Source organism: Neomonachus schauinslandi, chromosome 4 (genome assembly GCF_002201575.2).
Source record: "Neomonachus schauinslandi chromosome 4, ASM220157v2, whole genome shotgun sequence".
Taxonomy (NCBI): domain Eukaryota; kingdom Metazoa; phylum Chordata; class Mammalia; order Carnivora; family Phocidae; genus Neomonachus; species Neomonachus schauinslandi.
The window spans coordinates 70,447,938-70,469,182 of NC_058406.1; the positions used below are offsets into that span (position 1 = coordinate 70,447,938).

The following is a 21,245-nucleotide window of genomic DNA, read 5'->3' on the forward strand; positions in this document are numbered from 1 at the left end:
AAAACTGTCCTTTCCCCATTGAATGGTCTTGGCACCTTTGTTGAAAGTCAGTTGACCATATAAGAGAGAGTTTATTCTGTGCCATGACCTCATTTTGTACAAGTAGGAGATAAACCCTATAATCCTCTTATAGGTATCTAACAGATACTTTGTAATGATGCAAATGTACAGAGTACAGAAGGACTATGCCAGAGGGCTATCGTACATAATAAAAGGACATGGTAACAAAAGAAGAAAAACGAACACCACCCAAAAAAGATTTAAAGCACATTTTTATTATAGATAGGTAAGTGTGGTTTGCTGTGGCTAAAGATATGTTTATAATGGATGTACAAGCTTTTCTATATACCAAAAGGTATAATATTTTTCTTTTAATACTGAACTAGCACTTCTCTGACAAGGAAAGTCTGAATGGGCTGAGCCTATTTTAAATGGCTAAAGACTTTTTTTTTTCCTGAATGTTGCTTTAAAGACTGGTAAATTGAATTCTTTTAGGTCCCAACACAGTAAATTTAAGAATAGTGAAATAAAATCAATGAATACTACAAAACATGTAATTCCTATGAAGCAGAAATAATGGTTTTTATAATTTAAAAGCAGCAATTTCAAAAGATTCGCTGAATTAGAACTTTACAAAATATATATATACATAGTATCATTCCAGATGATCATGGATTTTTAAAAATAGTATATCACAACCCCAAACTCTAACCCAAACCTACTACTGGAAGTAGCTGGCCTGTAATATTTTTTACAACAATTTAAAAAATAAAAACAAAAGAAACCTCCCAATTCTCTTGTCCGTGAGCACAGGTGATGACAGCATGCTGGCTTTGATTCCATATCCACGAAGAGAATTTTAAAATAGAACAAGGACTTCACATAAATAATGTCTTACTTGCTATTAAGTATGTAGCCAAACAAATTAAAATAAGTACTAACAACCAAAACATATCTTGATGTAACCAGTACATACACTCTTAAAGAATGACAAAGACGAAAAAAGAAACAAAATAGTCTCTGAAAGCCACAAGCACCTTGTTTTAGAAAGAGCACCGAGCAACACAAAAAGGCAACACGTAAGAGGTAGTGCACCACCGGCTAAGATGTATATGCCCACTGGGGACCTGAATACAGCTTAGTGTTTGGGAAAATAAGACATGTTAGACTGTGGCTTGTAATTTTTAGACAGAAGCATTGCACATTTGGAAGCATTAGCCAGTATTGCTCCACAGTGCTCTGCATCTCCAGCTGTCTAATGGGTACTTTGCTCTCAGTCAAAAAATAGAGGATACCCTGAAGAATTCCATGTTTATAAATTTTCAGTTCTAGGGAATTCTCTAAGAAAGCTCAGATCCATATACTTTTTTAAAGAATTAAATACTTTATCAATTATAGTCCTTTAAAAAATGCCTTTTCTCCTTCTTAGGAGGAAATCTTTTCTTCCTGAGATTCTTTAAGATTTAGCCAATGCTTTATTCCATGCCTTTCACAATGATAGTATCTTTCTGTCTGAATTTTTCCCTCTGCAGCAATTACCTGGCCAACAGCACGAATTCTGAACTAATTCAGAAACCTTAGAGAAAGCATACGGAACTGCTTTCCATGTAGTACTTCCTCTGGGTTTTGAGATGAGGAAGTTTTTGTACTTCAGTTACTGGAAGCTGATTAGGGTCCTGGGTGTGAAAAAGGAATTTTGCCTTATGCCACCTGCCATCTTGAATCTGTAAAACAAGAACAAAATGCTTTGGTATGTAATTGTGTCATTAGCAGTCATTCTCAGCAGACAATGCCCTTCACTGTCAGACAACTGAAGATTTAGTTAAGGATTAGAGATAACGAATAGAAAGTGCCCAGAACAAAGTCAGTGCTGGTATTGAGTAAGTGCTCAATGGTAACAATCACTAGGGCTAATTGAAAACATGGGTTCATTCCTTTCTCTAAATGGTACCGAGTGTTCTGATTTTTCAGTCTCAGGGACTAAGGCTAGGTTTCTGCTTCTGTTGTCTGTGGATCATTGGACCAGATATAAATTAAAAGGCTGTGCTATTCCTAATCTGAGGAACACCCATCTGTTGTGTGTTCCTTCATCTGGGGCTGATTCTTTAGGATGGGCATTCTTGGATGAAACGCAACGAGCTATCTCACCCTCTCTGAACTTCAGGCAGGAAATAACCAGAATTGCTTTAGTCAGAAGTAAATTATAATTATGTTGAATCACCTTTTAGGTTTCTTTTTTTCCAGTCTGTGGTTACTGTTTATACAGTTTGTTTCCTCTCTTCTTTCTAGGCCTTTCTGTTTTTCTTATTACTGTATGCTCTTTTGTTTCTGACAAATTCTACTATGGAACAAAAACATATCATAAACTCTCTTATGATAAAGATCAACGAGAAAAAATAGAGAAATACAATTGACTAGTTTTGTGAAGCTTTTTATTAAGGAGTTTATTCACTTACTCGTTTATAGAATTATCATGATATAAATTTTAAAATTTGAAGGATCCTTAGCGATTATTTAAGCTATAAATTCCATTTACTAGTCATCAGCTTGGTATGTGTGTGTAAGACACCATTAGATTAACTCGTTAAGTCTTTCAAGCAATATTTATTGAATACTAAGTACAATTGGCACAGTTGAATAAGATGTAATCCTCTATTTTCTAACAGTGCTTGGGAAATATGAAGATGAATAAATTAGTTCTGGCTTTTTTTTTTTTTTTAAAGATTTTATTTATTTATTTGGGAGAGAGAGCACATGAGAGGGGGGAGGGTCAGAGGGAGAAGCAGACTCCCCGCCGAGCAGGGAGCCCGATGCGGGACTCGATCCCGGGACTCCAGGATCATGACCTGAGCTGAAGGCAGTCGCTCAACCAACTGAGCCACCCAGGCGCTCTAGTTCTGGCTTTTGGATACTAGCAGCTTATAAATCTAGTTGGAGAGGGGAAACACAAACACATAGACATAACACAAGACAACACATAGTGAGCACAGCATAAATAACGTAGACAGTGAGCGCTAAATTCCTCATTTCCAACTGAAGTACTCAGGGAAAGCTTCATGAGTTCAGAATTCAGAATTTAAAATGGGCCTTCAAGTATGCCTGGTATTTCCACTTAGTTAGAGAGGTAGAGAAGGCATTTCAGAGAAAGATAATGACATGAGTAAAAACAAACATACAAACAAAAAACTGCTGGAAAAGTAGAAGATGGTTGCAAAAATAAGCCTAGCATGGGGATGAAGTGCAGATTTTGATAGAAATCCAGGTACCACCATTCTCTTTACGTATAAAATTTGAAAAATAAAAACTCACCTCACACAGTTGTGAGGATTAAATGAGATTTCAGTTAAAGTACCTAGCAGTATAGTGTGGCATGCGCTTTGGAGTTATACACACCTAGGGTTTATTTCTTGCTCTCCACTAATTAGCTACATGACCTTGAGCAAGTTATTTAACCTCTCCGTGCCTTCACTTTCCTACCTATAAAATGAAACTTCTTTACAAAGCTGTTATAATTAAATAAAATAATGTATGTAATACAGGGTAACTGCTATATAATAAGGCCCCAATGACTAATTGTAGGAATTATTGTTGATTTTATTATTATTATTATTAACAGATCAGTTTGGCCATACTTCAGGGTTAACAGCCACTGAAAGCCCAAACTAGAAAGGCAGGTGGGGCCTGACTGTTTTAAGTGCTAAACAAAGAGCTGGTAAGTTTAGATTGTGTCTCAGAGATAGTAGTGAGTCACTGAAAGTTTCTGGAAAAAATTATTAAAGTTAAATGAGTTTCTTGATAATATTGATCTCTTTGCTTATAGAGAATGAGCCACATATTTCTAACTGTTTGCCTCTCATTTTTCAAATACTCAACCACTATTTGTCTGAAAATAAAATGTGAAAAAGTAGAGTCCCCTGGAAATGGTAAGAGATGTTAAATCACGGGCTTCATGGTATACACGACCAGGAAACCAAGCTACTTAAAGTCATTAATGATATGTATGTAAAGTGGCTGCTCTTTATAACAGGGTTGGGAAATTCTTCTGTAAAGGGCTAGGTAACAAATGTTTTAGATTTTGTGAGCCATAGTCTGTCACATTTATTTAACTCTGTCATCATAGTGTGACAACAACCATAGATAATAAGTAAACGAATGAGTGTGGCTATGTTCCAATAACATTTATTTACAAAAACAAGTGGTGGGCTGGATTTGGTCGGTGGACTGTAGTTTGCTGACACCTGCTTTATACCACAGTATTTTAAAATTATAGATTTTTCAACATTTGTTATTTAATTTTAGTAAGAAAAATGAGCTTTTATTCAAATATTGATTTTTAGGGCCAATCTGCAATTCTGCCCATATTTGGTATCAAGTATAGGGACTGACAAGATGAAATACAACGGACTTGCCTCTATAACCTGTATTCCATACATAATGAGATGTCAATTTACAGTAGTGAAAATATAAGAAATCAATCTATTTATTTATGTGCTCTTTCTATCCATGCAGGGGTAATATAAATATTTCATATGAGCAATAAAAATTAAATTTATGTATTAACGTCTGTTTTGCATATAAAAATCCATGGATGACCAGTGGGTGTGACAGAAGTTGACAAGATATGATATAAGCAAATGATCGATTCTGAAAAATGTAATGTCATTACAAATCGGGCACATTAAAACTTACTACCCTTCTGGATCTTCAGTTTGCAGTTAAAGTCTTAAATCCATTGTTTTAATTTTATGGCCTTATCAATTTTATGTTAGTTATACTGAACAATTCTAAAAGTGCCATCCCTTACCTTGCAGTCATCTGAAAGCACTTTAGGTTCAAGTAGAGTGTTTTCTTCAAAAATCTGGCCATTCCATCCCTTGAAGCCAATAGGCAATCCTGAGCCATTTGACTGAGCACTTGTCCACGCAGGTGTGTTTAGACAGTGAATGGTGATAATATGGGTGGCTTCTGAGCTCAGTAAGTGAAGGAAGTTCATCTGGACTTTTCCAACTCCAAACTCCAACTAATGTCATAGAAATAATATACAGGTTATAAGGTGGCAATTGAGAAACTTATAATTTGGGGGAATCTGGGGAAAGTCCTTGAAATGCAGCCTTGAGAAAGTCCCTTTCCTTGGCATTTAAGTGCCAATCAACAGTATGCTGATAAATGCTTAGCCACTGGCTCTTGCAAGGGTGGAGTAGGGGCGGTAATCCCTGATTTATAGCATTTTCCAATTTCCATGGTATAAACACTCCTACTGTGACTGGCTTCAGGCAATCATGGTAGTATCACTGAACACGGAGCTGGAAAGGGGTGTTAACAATAGGGTCTCCTGAATCTGTATGAGCTGGCTTCAGCATGCCATTAGGCTACTAGACATGACCAAAAAATGTTATATAAATTATATATAATTTATATACTTTCCTTTGAAGATCTTTTTTTGAGTTTCCAAAGATAAGTTACAAGTTGCAATAATACCTGTTGAGTAGTTTTAACTATGAGAGCCTTTAAAGACAAGAATGGAATCTTATTCTTTGTGTCGCCAGGCCCTAATGCAGTTCCAGTCATAGAGTGGAGTCATCAATAAATGTTTATTGAAATGAATGAATGCATGAACAAGTATTAATAATAAAGTCAACAATACAGAGCAAAATTGGAGCAAGGCGTTCTGACTGCAGATTTCCCAGGCTTGGACAAGGAAGTAGATTTTTCTATAGCTTTTGACATTATTATTATTTTATTATTATTCAAGCAGGCATATTGTCATAACATAAGTGAACAAAAGTGGTTTCTACAAGGAATTTATATTAATTTCTAAACATAAAATTAGAATTTTATTTGTAATGTTTAGTCCATCATAAAGAGGCAGCAGCTAAAATGTGTAGTCTGTTAGTCTCTGTAGCTGTTATGAGGTATCAGAGAAGGAAAAGGTATCAGAGAAGGAAAAAAAAAAAAGACAACAACCAAAAAAATTAAAGAAAAAGAGAAGAAAGGCAAAAAAAAGAAGGTCAATGAGGATGAAAACATGGAAGGATCATCATAAGGAACATTAGAGTTTAAGTAGTTCAGGTTCCTTTATTTTATAGCTGAGAATCACAAACTTGTAAACTATTTAATCTTTCTGAGCCTTAGTGTCTTTGTTGGTAAAGTGGAGTATGACACTGACATGGCAGGATTGTTGTAAGGACTTAAGGTGCCAAATGTCACTTACCTACCACAGTGCCTGGCACAGAGTAGGCTCTTTTGTGGCTCAGAGTATCATTTGCCAGGTTAGTAGAGGGACAGAGACTAGAACTCAGGTCCCTGATTCCAAGTCTACCATTCTTTCCACTACCTGCCCTTTCTTTCTCAGGCTGAGTTTATAGATAGGAGAGATGGGAGAGTTGATTCAGCAAGGAAGGAATTACAGTGCAGCAACTTCACTATTCCTATCTCCTTTGTACACACTTCCCGGTCCCCATCTGTCTTCTGTGATAATCCAAATAAAATTCTTGGGCCAGATCCAGGGGCATGAGGATGATCATGCAGATATTTTGGAATTAGGACTATCATGCTGATCTTCATCAGAGGAACATAGATTCCCTAGGAATGAAAGAATCTTTCCTGCCTCTGCTTTGAGAGAAATAATGGTGAATGCCCACCATGATGAACTGGTGAAACACCCTCAATGAAGAGGGATATTTTAGAAAAGGGCAGTGAAACAATAAGCAGCTACAGAGACTAACAGACTGCACATTTTAGCCGCTGCCTCTTTATGATGGACTAAACATACAAAGGGCACGTGTATCAGTTATTTGTCAATGAGAAATAAGTCCTTGGTAATAATACCAAACTGGTTTAACCACAAAAAGAAAGAAATGCAGTTTTGATTTCTTCAATATATGTTATAGGTAGAACTAAGCTCTAGGTTTTACAAATGCTTGTTATAATTCCAGTATCATACCAAACTAACTTCATTCATTTTATTATACTTGAAAGAAGTTTTAAAAAATATTCAATGGATGTTTAAGGGAGGTTCTTTGTGCTAAATCATCAAAAAAGCAAACTTTGTGGCAAAATTCCTCTTTTAATGATGTCATTTTCAGAAAACCTTTAGGTAACTGATTACTAATTATAAACATTGCAGCTGTTCGGGGATTTTCTAATGTATTTATTTGCATAAGAAAATATGTTTCACTTTTTTTTTTTTTGAGAGAGTGAGCTTGCATGGTTTTGGGGGGGGGGGGGTGGGGAGGGAGGCCAGGGAGGGGCAGAGGAAGAGGGAGAGAAAGAATCCCAAGCAGACTTCCTGCTGAGATCATGACCTGAGCCAAAACCAAGAGTCAGCCGCTCAACTGACTGAGCCACCCAGGTGTGCGTCCCCCAACATTTCTAAAAGGAAATTAAAAAGCATAATCAGTAGAATAAGCCATGACATGCCAATCATAAAATACACAATCAAAATATCAAGATTCTACTAGAATTGTTTTTTAAAAACAAAAAATTCTTTCTTATATATGGTAGAGAATGATACCTTGCTTCCATTCATAAAAATCATAATTATTTAGGGGCGCTTGGGTGGCTCAGATGGTTAAGCATCTGCCTTCGGCTCAGGTCATGATCCCAGGGTCCTGGGATCGAGCCCCGCATCGGGCTCCCAGCTCTGCGGGAAGCCTGCCTCTCCCCCTCCCTCTGCCACTCCCCTTGCTTGTGTTCCCTCTCTCGCTGTGTCTCTTTCTGTCAAATAAATAAATAAAATCTTTAAAAAAAATCATAATTATTTAAAGTGACAGAATTTAAAAAATCATGTTCACTGATACTGGGCAAGTACCTGCATATATTCTACAATTCAATACGTACCTTTGTTACAGAAACAGGAGATACACATGTCTGACCACCAGCACTGAAATTACAGAAAACCTCAATGGCATCTGAAGGGCATCCGAGATTTGGATCAATCCAGTATTTTCCTATTAATTCATTGTAAAACATAAAAATACTTAAACTCCATACTAAAACATATTTGAACCATCATTGCAAATTATCATACTTTAAAAATATATTTTTATAGTCTTAACTGTAAAAAAACTTAGATTATAAAGATATTTACATTTAGTCAATGAATGAAAGCTGCGAGTATTATGTAAAATTGATACCCAAAATACTGGGTTTTTCATATAACTATCAATTTAAGGGCATTTTATAATTTTGACAAAAAATGATAGAATGGCTGAATTTACTGCTTCTTTCTACAGATAAGCTCATCAGCTTAAAGGGAACTGTCTAAAATTACATAGTTAATAGAAAAGTTGCAGTTGATGTGGTGTACTTGTATACATCTGTTCTTTGTCATTACAGAGTTTAAAAATGAATATATATATATATTAAACAGAAACAACTTCAATCTGTCTGAGGTAAAATATTATCTTTATGATAATTAGAATAAAAATAATAAAACATCCTTTGTTTTCATAGAAAGAAAATGTACAATTAAATGGTTATCATTTTTGTGCTTTCTTTATCAGATTTGTGAGAAAAACTGAAATCCCTACAGCCAGTGTAAGCCTGCCAACCTTTGTCTTCACTGAATGCCCAGCGGAATCAAATGGAGTCTTAAAGTCAGCCTATAGGAAATACTCAGGCTGAAAAAGTACCGATCTAGTATCGTAATTCCAGAGTAACAGGCTCAGAATATTGAAGTAGCACCTTATTCTAACAGCAAAGACTAAGAATTTTTGAATGAGATAGCCCTGCTTTTTTTGCATTAAAAAGGCAAGACAGTCAAAAGGTATTTGGCAAATGTCATTTCTACCGTAGGTAGAAGAAATCCTTGTCCGTTCCATCCTTACCCTATTGCAAAGATTCCTCTACCTCATGCTGGGCTTCCTCTCTGGTCCATTATTTTAGACTTCCAAAACATCCTCAACTCTTCTTTCCTCTACTATTCCACTAATCCTTCAAAATGAATACTTGCTGAACTGGTGGATCCAAGAGTAGGCACTGTCCTCTATTGCAGTGTTTTCAAATTTGGTGGCATTAGAACCATCTCTTAAAACTCAGATAGCTGGGCCTCATCCCCAGAGTTGCTGATTCATTAAGTCAGGGCTTGAGAATCTGTATTTCAACAGAATCTCATTCTGGTCCAGGGACATTTGAAGAACCACTGATCTATTGCAATATGGAAGAAAGGGGCGAAAGAAATCCTATCCTCTGGTCCCTTTTTGCCCCCTTCCCTTAGAATTTTGGACGTTTTGTCAAATTTATAGAAATGAGTGCGGAACTTTTTACCAGGATCTAATGAAGGCTTTCAATTTTGTCTAATGGGGTAAAAACATTATCTTCACTACTATCTCTTCTCTTCCAAGAAACAGTTTCCTTCTATTATGTGAGCTAATAAATTCCTTATAAAAAGTTTTCCATCAAGCAAACTCTTGTTGTTATATAGGGTAGGATTCTTTGAATTCAAGCATTATGTTGTATAATGGTGACTTGGTAGGGACTTCATAATTTTTTTCAGGATATGTTGAGCTGTTAATGAAGCACTATACCATAATATATCTTTTGTAGGCCTAAATGTTCTAACCCAAAACTGGCTCTCCCCTGAGGGCAGTGCTTCCCTTTCAGCCCTTTCAAGTTCTGCCACAGCCTCTATTAGCGTTGTGCTGGGAGTAGGGAAGGTGTCTTTCTTGCTCTTCATTGCCACCTCCATTCTCCCTATTTCTTCCCTAAAACAACTCCATGGTAAAATTACTGTCATTACATTACGTCATCCATTACCCCTTCCCATTGCAGTCATCCACTTTCTTGGAAGATTTTAGCATTGGATGGCTATCACTTTCAGAAAATCTATTTATGACCCAAGTCTTGATGATTTTAAATTCACATGGATAGCACTTCCAACACCCTGGCCTCTCAGTTCCTTGAACTCTTCTGCCAGTGCTCTCTATCCTTCCACTGCTCCCCCCTACTGCCCCATTCACTTTAACCATTAACTTCCTAGGCCATATTCTAGCCTTTGTTATTACCTACAACTAGAATTCTGTCATAATTTCACCTCTTCTCTTTTAAGCTCATTCACTCTGCTGTCCTAACTCTAATAAATTCTTCCATTCCATCAGGACCTAATATCCATTGATACTACCACTTTTTTCATCATCTTTCATCATATGTGAATCATATGTTCAATTCTCTTCCTACCCAAGTAAACCCCTAGTCCTTTACTATGATTACTTCCTTGGAGACTTCCTTAACATCCCTGCCCTGCCTCACTTCAGTGTACTTGTCTTATAAAGTCCCAGTCTTATAGAAATCCAGTTTTGTGCCTAATCTGTGCCTGAACTCACACAGCTAAATATGGCTAAAGAAAAATACAACCATGCAGGGGTGCCTGGGTGACTCAGATGGTTAAGCATCTGCCTTTGTCTTGGGTCATGATCCCAGGGTCGTGGGATCGAGCCCCACTCTTGGGTCATGATCCCAGGGTCGTGGGATCGAGCCCCACATCGGGCTCCCTGCTCAGCGGGGAGCCTGCTTCTCCCTCTCCCTCTGCCTCTCCCCCGTTCATGCTCTCTCTCTCTCTCTCTCTGTATCTCTGTGTCTCAAATGAATAAATAAAATCTTAAAAAAAAAAAAAGAAAAATACAACCATGCTGACTTGACTCACTTTAAATTCAAATGTTTGTAAGGCTGCCAGATAACGACACTATGTTTCCCTTGTTAGTTCCCTCTGTCACTCACCTAGCTCACTAGTTGAAACCTTTTCTTCTTCCCTCAACTTTATTATACCTATTCCTTCATCCTTATTCTTGACTGATAAACTTTCAATTTCACTAAGACAACCAAAGCAATCTGAAAGGAACTTCTCTAACCTCCCACTGCTACAACTATTTACCTATCTGTATTTGTGCACATATATTCTGTCTTCCTTGTTACTCTTGTGAATAAACTGTGTTCCTATATAAGGCTTACCTTGGCTATTATACCTTCAGTTTCAAATTCTTCCTCTCTTATTTTTCTTTCGGGTCTAATTCTGTTTGCTATTTCTGTCAGCTCTCATTCGTGGTGTTTTATCAACCAGTACTCCTTATTACCATTGATTATGTGCTGGGCACTCTATTTGAGAAATGATTTGTGGAAATAATTTGAGCCCTAGGATGATATATTTTATAGAAGACTTTAGTTTCTGTCAGAATGGGGTGGGGGTATGAGCAATCTGGAACCATCTTAGTCCAAGTTCAAAGCTTAAGATTCTGAGCTATCTTCATGATGTGAAGCTAGGTTACAATCTGTATGAATGTCTCTTTTCTTCCAGTTTGTTTGCTCTTAGAATGCAGCTCTTTGAAAGCCTAAATCCCCACACTTGGTGGACCACAGATTCTAACTTTTGACTCCTAGCCCCACGAAGCCACCAAAAGCAGTACTTAGTTTGTGAACACACCCAGGGCGAAAGCAGCTCTAAGTGTGTTCTGTTCATCTCTCTGCAGTCTTCTTCAAAATGTTGGCTTGAAATGTCCTCACTATTTTGTTAGCTATTTGATGCTTTTAACTTAAAAAACATTTTTAAAAAAAATTTAGCCAGGCAATTTGAATTACCTGCTTCATTATTGGAAATGGATACTCTCTGGCTCTACAATTTTCTCTTAAAATTGGATAACGTTTTAACCACTACCATTCCTCTAAACTGCTCCTGTGAAGGTCATCACAGAACCTCATGCTGCTAAATCCAGTAGCCTCTCTGTCTTAACTTTACCCGACTGGGACCCAGTTGATCCCTTCCTCTTCAGGCAAACATTTTCTTCACTCCACATGCATCTAGTTTTCCTCCTATCAGGTATAGCTTCTTCTTAGTTTTCTTTGCTGGTTCCTTCTCATTTCACTGATCTCCAAACATTAAAGAGCCCTAAGGCATAGTGTTTAGACCTCTTCGCTTTTCTTTCTCCACCTACTCTTTAGGGAGTCTTAAGCAGTCATAGGGCATTGGATGCTATTTATATGCAAGTAAATTCATAATTTTTACCCCTAGCCAGGACCCCTCTTTTTAACAGCCACCTTCCTCCTGGACATTCTTACTGATCCTTAATAGACATCTCAAATGAAACGTATCTAAAACTGAACTCCTGATCTTCTCCCTAAAACTTGCTTCTCCATCTCTATTACAGCAACCCCACACTTCCATCTGTTAGTCAAAAACCTTGTTAGAGTCATCCTCTATCCTTCTATTTCTCTCTTAACCCACATCCAATTATCATCACAAACTGCTGGCTCTACTTTAAAGCATAGCCAAAGACTCGATCATTTCTTACCACTTCCTCTGCCACCAACCCTAGGTCAACCCATCATCATCTCTTACCTGGGTTTTTTCAATGGCTTTTCAGTGGCTTCTTTTACACTTGTCTTCATTATATTTGCAATACATTAACCAGAGTAATATTTTAAAAATCTAAGTCAAATCATATCATTTCTTTGCTGAAATACTTTTAATGGCTTCCCACCTTATTCAGAATAAAAGCTGGAGTCTTGAGAGTAGTCTATGAGATCCTATATAATCTGTTTTTTTTGATATCTTTCTGACTTCATTTCCTACCTCTTTCCTCTTACGCACTCTCTTTTAGTCACATTGGCCTTCTTGCTAATCCTAGAACACACTGAGTACGCTCATTCCCAGGGCCTTTGCAGGTGTTCTTTCTGCCTGGAAAGCTCTTTCCCTAGATTTCCTGTAGCTTGTACCCTTCGCTCCTTCTGATATTTCCCAAATGCCATGTTCTCAGACATGCCTTATCTAACTACTATATTTAAAACTAACCCCACTCCACTTTCTATCATATCCCCCTTCCCTGCCGTTTTGTGTTTCCCTATAGCATTTACTGTCTCCTAGGGATGAAAATACTTTTGGGCATTAAAACCTTTCTGATACTTTGCAATCCATACCACTTAGCTATTTTTTCCTACAAGGAAGGCAGACCTTGAATTAGATTTTAGTCATTTGTATGCCTTAAAATGTCTTTTTTCCTTTCAATTCTATAGAATTGCAGTTTTATGCCTTCAAATATGGGAAAGAATCACTTAGAATTACTATAGGCAGTTGTAACTATAAATATCAGTTTAGTTTTTGTGGTAATCTAGGTCAAGAAATATCTATAGAAGTTAAGCATTTTATCAATATAAATAAAATGAATATTTTCATTGCACTTCTATTGGAAGTATGTGTTTTTGGACAAAAATGGGTGAGTGTGTGTGTGTGTGTGTGTGTGTGTGTTATGTGGCATATATGTATATAAGTTAAATAAAATATGGACTACTATTCACCCTACAGAAGGACATAACATGATTTTTTTTCAAATCAGCATATGTGTCACTGTGTTGGATATAGAATTTTTAGAAAAAATGGTAACTACTAATATTGATTGTACAGCTGACCACAGACCCAATAAAAATTAAAGTTAAATGATGTATTGCAGCAGACAGGGTTCCCCTACTTATCATTAGATGATATAACTGTTCTACTTGCTTTAAAACTTTTCCTTGATGCTTCTACTCTAAATTCATTTTTGCACCTCTGGGTAATGGATTTGGGGTATCCCTGTAGGGACAAAAAATTCCAAGAATTAAATGATGCATTTAATTTCCATTTTGTGTAAAAACCATAATGTTAGGAGGCATGGTGGTAGGGGCTCTATTATATGTTTTTTCATGTTGCCACCTCTGGTGGACCTGACAGGTACTCCTATTAGCCCAAAGGTCAGTCCTTTCTATTTTAATTTTTAACATGAATGTGATATGTTCCAGGCACAAAGTGTAAGCAAGTGATATAGTTAGGGTGGAATAGGAGAAATTGGGGATCAATAAGGCTTTGCAGAAGACATTTTTAATGTGAACTCTCAGAAAAGGATACTCTGACTTCAGAGTTATGTCTCCCTCTAAGAGTATTTGTTTTTTTTGAAAACACTAAAATGCCTTTTACAAGGGTTTTATCAAAATCATTATGATTTGAAATGAATACACTGTAAATCTCAAACACACTGAAATGATGAAATTGGACATCAGAGTTTGAAAAAACCAAGAACTTACCATCTGATACTTTGTGTTCACAGTTAAGCAAATCTTTACAGATTCGTGCTGGGTTATCTCGTGTGCCAAGAGGATTCTTGATGCTGTGCAGTAAATTGCTAAGGTAGTTCAGGGTTTTGAATATCTCTGCACTGTAGTCAATTAAAGTCACTTCGGTATTCTGGTAGCTCTGCCAAGTCATCATAGGAATCATATTAGCAAAAAAGCATAGAGTAGCCATTACCAGTATGTAATCCTCATGATCAACATGGACCAAGGCAGAAGAAAAATGTATTCTTGTTGTATGCAATGAGTTGGGAGTGGGGTGTAAAAAACAGTTTATATTTAAATATAGGCTTATGTGTAAGTTTTATTAATCTTGATCCTAAGTAGGAGATTAAATTCACTCTAAAGGCCTAGTTTTCAAGCTAACACGAAACTTAACAATTATTATGGCTACTGTAGTATAATGTTTTAAAGAAAATCATACATTGAATAGAGTTTAAATAAGAAAAATGAGTAACAATGACAGGTCCCATTTTAAGAAATGGCTAGGCTTCATTTAACTTCATTTAACTTCATTTCTTCTACAGTATCTAATTCCTTATTAAAAAAATTCCTTAAACATATTACATTTTTGTTTTAAATGTTTTCCTTAAAAAACATTCCATGCATATATTTGTTTATTAAAAAATGCTTACTTTGTCCTTAAAAATAGTTTCATTATGTTCAATCTAAGTACAACCTTTGAGATAAAGCCACATTTTGCACTCTGAAAAAACTTTCTGTTTAATTTGTATATTGAGAGTGCCAATGTAAATAAAGCCAGATATATCACCTCCATCTGTAGGGCAGTATGTGATTCAATCAAGGCTTGAATAGCAGCATTGATATCCATTTGTTTCTGTGTAAAACAAAACCATTTGAGATTAGCACTAACAACAACACTGAGGACTCTAAAGTAAAGGCTGTAAATTCTGAAAGCAGTGCTATTAAAGTATACCAGACTTATTACCTGAAGAGGGTTTGTAACTCTTATGGTTAGACAGATCTTGCAAATTTTGCCTGGATATCTGAAAAGGACAATATGCTGCCTTCATCCAAATCTCGAAAGTCTCCTAATTAAAACAGGACCAAAGTCTAGAGCCCTCAAATGAAAAACTATTTGTCACTGCTACATAAAAACACATGCAAAAGTTACTCAAATGGAAGAAGAATGAAGTATGACCCCCTCAGTTAATAAATTGTAAGGTGAAGAATAAATAACTGTAGTAATTTATAACAGTTACATTCTTGGAAGGAAAATATAATAAAATACTACTGTCCTGAGGTAGTCACCACATTCGTCTAATCTGATACTTTTGTGGTCTTAAAAACAATTTCTGAAGTTGGAAAATGCACCATTTGTCCCAAAAGAAATAATACAGCATGAATCCAATCTCCTCCTGTATTTAATAAAAGATATTTTTAGAGAAGGGCTCAGCATAACCATTAGTAAAAGTCTTTTTGTATTTTATTTTTTAAAAAAGCTTGGATACTAAGAAGTATGAGTGGGGAGAAAGTTCTGTGAAATAGCATCTGTATCAACAAATCAAGCAATCTAATTTCTTTCAGAATGATTGTGCTGCTAAGATATCTTTTTACTTGGAGGGCCATACAATAAAAACGGTTTTCAACAGATCTCTCATAACTCATGGCTAGTAATTTGAAAAACTATTTAAAATGATGGGACAATCAATAAAATGCACTCTTCCTTGCCTCAACATGTGGTTTTCATATTGGAAAATAATTGAATCATTCTGTGTATATATATATACTGCCAAATACTGTGATACATATTGAGGACAAAACAGTACGCTAAAAAGAAAACTTCCCTTGTGAAGCTGAAGTTTAAGGGAGAGAAAGGCACTAACCAAATCTTAAAACTACGTACTTACAAATTGTGATATGTGCTAATGAAAGAAAAAAATGTGCTTGGACCCATAAAGAGATTAGGGGGTTTCAGTGAAATCTGGAGGAGAAGAGCTTTGGAAGGTTTAGGTCAGGGGAGGTTTCTTTGAAACAATGACATTTGATTTGAGATCTGAAAACTAAAAAAGAATTTGGCTGGCGGGGGGGGGGGGGGGGGTGGTGGGATTTCCAGACAGAGTAATAGCCTTGCACAAAAGCTATCAGATAGAGAAGCGTGGTCTATTCACAAAGCAGGAAGGATCAGCCTTTCTGGTTCTATGCAGAATAATTCTGACCATCATTCCTGTGTGGATGAGCAGATTTTGTACACGGGTCCCATAAAAATATTGACACTAAACATGGGCAACTGAATTAAGTACTAAATAGTAGCCACCTTTATATTTTCCAGTTGGTTTGTGAGTAGGGCTTTGATCTTAGAAAATCTAGCATAAGCAGTTCCCAGACTCTTCAGCTCAAGACTTTTTGCACTTTTAAGTATTATTAAGGGCCTTAAAGAACTTTTATTCATGTGAGTTACAGCTTTTGATATTTACCACAGTGGAAATTAAAACACAAATTTTAAGATTATTTGTGTTAACTGCTTTAAAATAACCCATATGTTAATACAAATATTTTAATGAAAAATAACTGTATTTTCCAAAACAGAAAAGTGTGATAAGAATGGCACTGTTTTACATGTTTGTACATATCTTTAATGTCTGGATAGAAGATAGCTAGATTATCATATTTCTTTCAGTATTCAATCTGTTATGATATGTTATTTTAGTTGAAATATATGAAGAAAATCTGGCCTTATAGAGATATATAGTTGGAAATAGGATTCTTTTATTTTCTGAAAAGATTTTATTTTTTTACTTGAGAGAGAGCATGCCCTGGCAAATAGAGGGAGGGGCAGAGGCGGAGGGAGAGGGACTAGCAGATACCACCCTGAGCATGGAGCCCACGGTGGGCACCTCCCACCACCCTGAGAGGAAATAGGATTATTTTAGTAACCTTTTCAGATAATTGTGGATATTCTTTGATACAACAGCAAAACTTGACAAACGATAGTTTAAGGATTAGTTGAAATGTGAAATCTGAAATCAAGTCTATGAACTTTTTGTGCTTTTTATATTAAAATCTATTGCTCTATCTTAAACTGTGAAAGACTCATGTATCCACGATTTTGTTACCATCGTGCATTGCTTATTTAGAAAATACTGATTTATGGAATTAGGCAGATCTTCCAAATACTGACACATTTCATTATTAATATCACACAATTACTTTTGTTAACATCATCACCAATCTCACCAGAAAAATATAAGTACAGGGAAGCTATCAAGCACAGTGGTAAATGCAAGTTTTCCCGAATTTTTATTTTTGCTTGGCATCAACTTCTGTCAGTTTTCTTGAAATGACAGGCTCACTTAATTCATGTTTAAGGAAATATCTGCCAAATACTCATGTCTGTATAACACTGTTAGTCTGTCAAGTAAATATGGTATTCTATGAAAAGAGCAGCTAGTTCAGTTTGAGGCAAACATTGTACTTCAGTATGTAGCAGAAGTGTTCTTCTATATGTTATTCTATTTCATCACAGAGATTATTAAAAAGCTATATACTCAAGACTGGAGTATTTAGGAGACAGAAAAAACTGGAGTAACAACCTCCCAGAACTGTCTCTCTTATAAAAGCAATGAGAAAACTGGAAAAAATGTCAGAATGAAGATTTTCCAGGACTACAGAAATTAACAAAATGCTTGCAGCAATGTGGGGAGCATTTATTTAAGAAAAATAGCTGAATCTTGTTAAGGGCAGTGAGCTTCATGTAACTTTAATTTGCCCCATTCCCATGTCTTCCTTCCTTTCTTTCTTTTTTCCCCCATGTCCTCCTTTTCAGTTCTGTAGTAGCTAAAAAATAACACCACATAATTACAGTAAAAACAAGAAGCCTAAAAGCCATGGGGGCGGGGGGGGGGGGGGCCCCCAAAAGGGGGTTGGGGTTGCTTCCAAGAGTTATTTCCAGGGAATTATCATTTTCTGACCTGTTTGGTGGTTCCCTGGAAGACACTACTAGCAAAGCTGTTTTTATTTTACCTGACTCATAGCTCATCCAATGCAAAACACCTTTTCTCTTGGAGCATTTTTCAAAACCATTTAGAGGGAATTGTTTAACTCTGTGGCTGTCTGGAGCATTGGAAAACAGTTGGGGCAAACAATAAGTTAACAAAAAGCTTACAAGAAAAAGGTAGGGAATGAGATGTCCACAAAGACTCTGAAAATCTTTGACATATTTCTGGAAATCTAAAAGTCCATGTGCATATGTAAGGTTGTGCACATTCTTAGAAAATATCTGAGATGACCCTAAGTTCTCTCCTCTGGCTTTTAGTCTCTGTGAAATCGGGAAGTTAAAGCTAAGGTGTAGTTTTCAGTTGCCTGGCTAAACAATGAAGGGGTGCCCCAACATACACAGAGACATTTGGTAAAAGCTGGGAGATTTACTGGTTCTTCCACTTAAGGAAATCTCTTTCCAATTGTTAGATGGCCACTAAGCTAATTGAGTAGACTTTAGTGGTCACACTTGTCAAAGAACACAGACTTTATAATATTCAGAAAAGTCACTAAACAAACAACAAGAAATAGCAACAAAAATAAACCCAGGGGCCGGGGGGAGCAATTTTATTTCTAGAAATGCCACATTACATTATTTACAATGTACAGTTTTCAACAAAACAACAATAAAAGACATGCAAATAAACATTAAAGTATGGCCCATAAGCAAACAAAAATGCAATCAATCAATAGACACTGCTCCTGAGGGAGCCCAGATGTTGTACTATGTAGACAAAGATATTTATTAGCTATTTTAGATATGTTCAGAAAACTAAAGGAAACCATGTCTATAGAACTAAAGGAAAATATGAAAAAGATATCTTATAAATAAAGAATATCAATTGCAAAAAAATAGAAATTATGGAAAAGAACCAACTAGAAATTCTGCAGTTGGAAGGTACAAAAAAATGAAATGAGAATTTACTAGAGAGGCTCAACAGTAGATTTCAGTAACACAAGAATCAATGAACCTGAAGACAGGTTTACTGAGATTTTCCAGTCAGTAGAGTATACAGATAAAAGAGTGAAAAAAATGAACAGAGGCTCTGAAACTTATGGAACACCAAAAGAATAATAACATATGCATAATGGGAGTCTCAGAAAGGGAGAAGAGAGAAAAAGGGGCAGAAAGAATATTTCAAGAAATAATGGCTGTAAGACAGTGATGAAAGAAATTAAACAAGAAGATACAAACAAAAGGAAAGATATTCCATGCTTGGATTAAAAGAATTAATATTGTTAAAATGTCCATACTACCCAAAGCAATCTACAGAGTCATGCAATCCCTTAACAAAATTCCAATGGCACTTTTCACAGAAATAGAACAAACAATTCTAAAATTTTTATGGAATCACAAAAGACCTTGAATAGCCAAAGCAATCTTGAGAAAGAAGAACAAAGCTGGAGGTATCATGCTCCCTAATTTCAAACTATATTAAAATCTATAGTGATCAAAACAGTATGATATTGGCATTAAAGCTGACACATAGAACAATGGAACAGAATAGAGAACTCAGAAATAAATCCATGCTTATATGGCCAATTAATTTACAAGAAGGGAGCCAAAAATATACAATGGGGAAGGGGCAGTCTCTTCAATAAATGGTATTGGGAAAACAGGACAGCCACATGCGAAAGGATGAAACTGGACCACTACCTTACCCATACACAAACATTAACCCAAAATGGATAAAGACTTGAAAAAAACACAGGTGGTAAGCTCCTCGATATCAGTTTTGGTGATAATTTTTTTTTTTGGATTTGACAACGAAAGCAAAGGTAACAAAAAATATAAACAAGTGAGACCACATAAAACTAAAAAGCTTCTGCACAGCGAAAGAAACAATCAGCAAAATGAAAAGGCAACCTACTGAATGGGAGAAAATATTTGTAAATCATATAATCTGGTAAGGGGTTAATATCCAAAATATATAGAGAATTCATACAACTCAATAGCAAAAAAAACCCAAAACAATCCAATTAAAAATTGGGCAGAAGATCTGAATTGACATTTTTTCCAAAGAAGACATACAAGTGGCCAACAGGTTTATGAAAAGGTGCTTAACATCACTAATCATCAGGGAGGTGCAAATCAAAACCACAATGAGCTATCACTTCACAACTGTTAGAATGGCTATTATCAAAAGATAAGAAATATCAAGTGTTGGAGAGGATGTGGAGAAAGGGAAGCTCTTGTACAGTGTTGTTGGAAATGTAAATTGGTAGAGCCACTGTGAAAAACAATATGGAGATTCCTCAAAAAAATAATAGAATTACCAAATGATCCAGCTAGTCTAATTCTGGGTATTTATCTGAAGAATACAAAAATGCTAATTTGAAAACATATATGATTTCCTATGTTCACTGCAGCATTATTTACAATAGACAAGAAATGGAAATAACCTAAACCACCTGAAACTAATACAATGTTATATGTCAATTATACCTCAATTATAAAAAAAGGAAGAGCTGAACATTTGATGAGAAACACTAACCTACAAATCCAAGAAGCTCAGCAAACTCCCCAGACACATCATAATCAAACTGTTGAAAGCTAAAGAAAAACAGAAAATATTGAGAGCAGAAAGAGAGAAGACTCATTAGACCCAGGAGATCCTCAATGAGGTTAACAGATAAATTTTCATAAAAAATCATAAAGGCAAGAAGGCAGTGGAATGACACATTCAGAGTGTTGAAAGAAAAAGACTGTCAACCAAGAATTCTATATCCAACAAAACTATCCTTTGAAAATGAAGGAAAAATTAAAACATTCCTAGATAAACAAAAACTAAGAGAATTTATCACTAGCAAACCTTCCCTAGAAAGATAATAGAGGCAGTCCTTTAAATTGAAATTAAAGGCTACGAGGAAGAAACTTGAAACCAAATGAAGAAATAAAGAGTCCTCAACTCTATGGTCAACTAATCTTTGACAAATCAGGAAAAAATATCCAATGGAAAAAAGACAGTCTCTTCAATAAGTGGTGCTGGGAAAATTGGACAGTTACATATAGAAGAATGAAACTGGACCATTCCCTTACACTATACACAAGATAAACTCAAAATGGATGAAAGACCTCAATGTGGGACAGGAATCCATCAAAATCCTAGAGGAGAACATAGGCAGTTACCTCTTCGACATTGGCCACAGTAATT

At 36.0% G+C, this 21,245-nt stretch overlaps 1 protein-coding gene across 1 annotated transcript in view; it reads right to left on the reverse strand.

Annotated features, from left to right (window-relative positions):
- Positions 1 to 1,534: 1,534 nt before the first annotated feature.
- The window catches only part of COL24A1 (collagen type XXIV alpha 1 chain), a 355,028-nt gene continuing 335,317 nt past the window's right edge, over positions 1,535 to 21,245 (reverse strand). The window contains 5 exon segments of the mRNA XM_044914336.1: positions 1,535 to 1,724; positions 4,805 to 5,020; positions 7,840 to 7,949; positions 14,047 to 14,215; positions 14,864 to 14,929. Of these exon segments, the coding sequence (XP_044770271.1) occupies positions 1,578 to 1,724; positions 4,805 to 5,020; positions 7,840 to 7,949; positions 14,047 to 14,215; positions 14,864 to 14,929 (708 nt within the window). The 3' untranslated portion in view covers positions 1,535 to 1,577.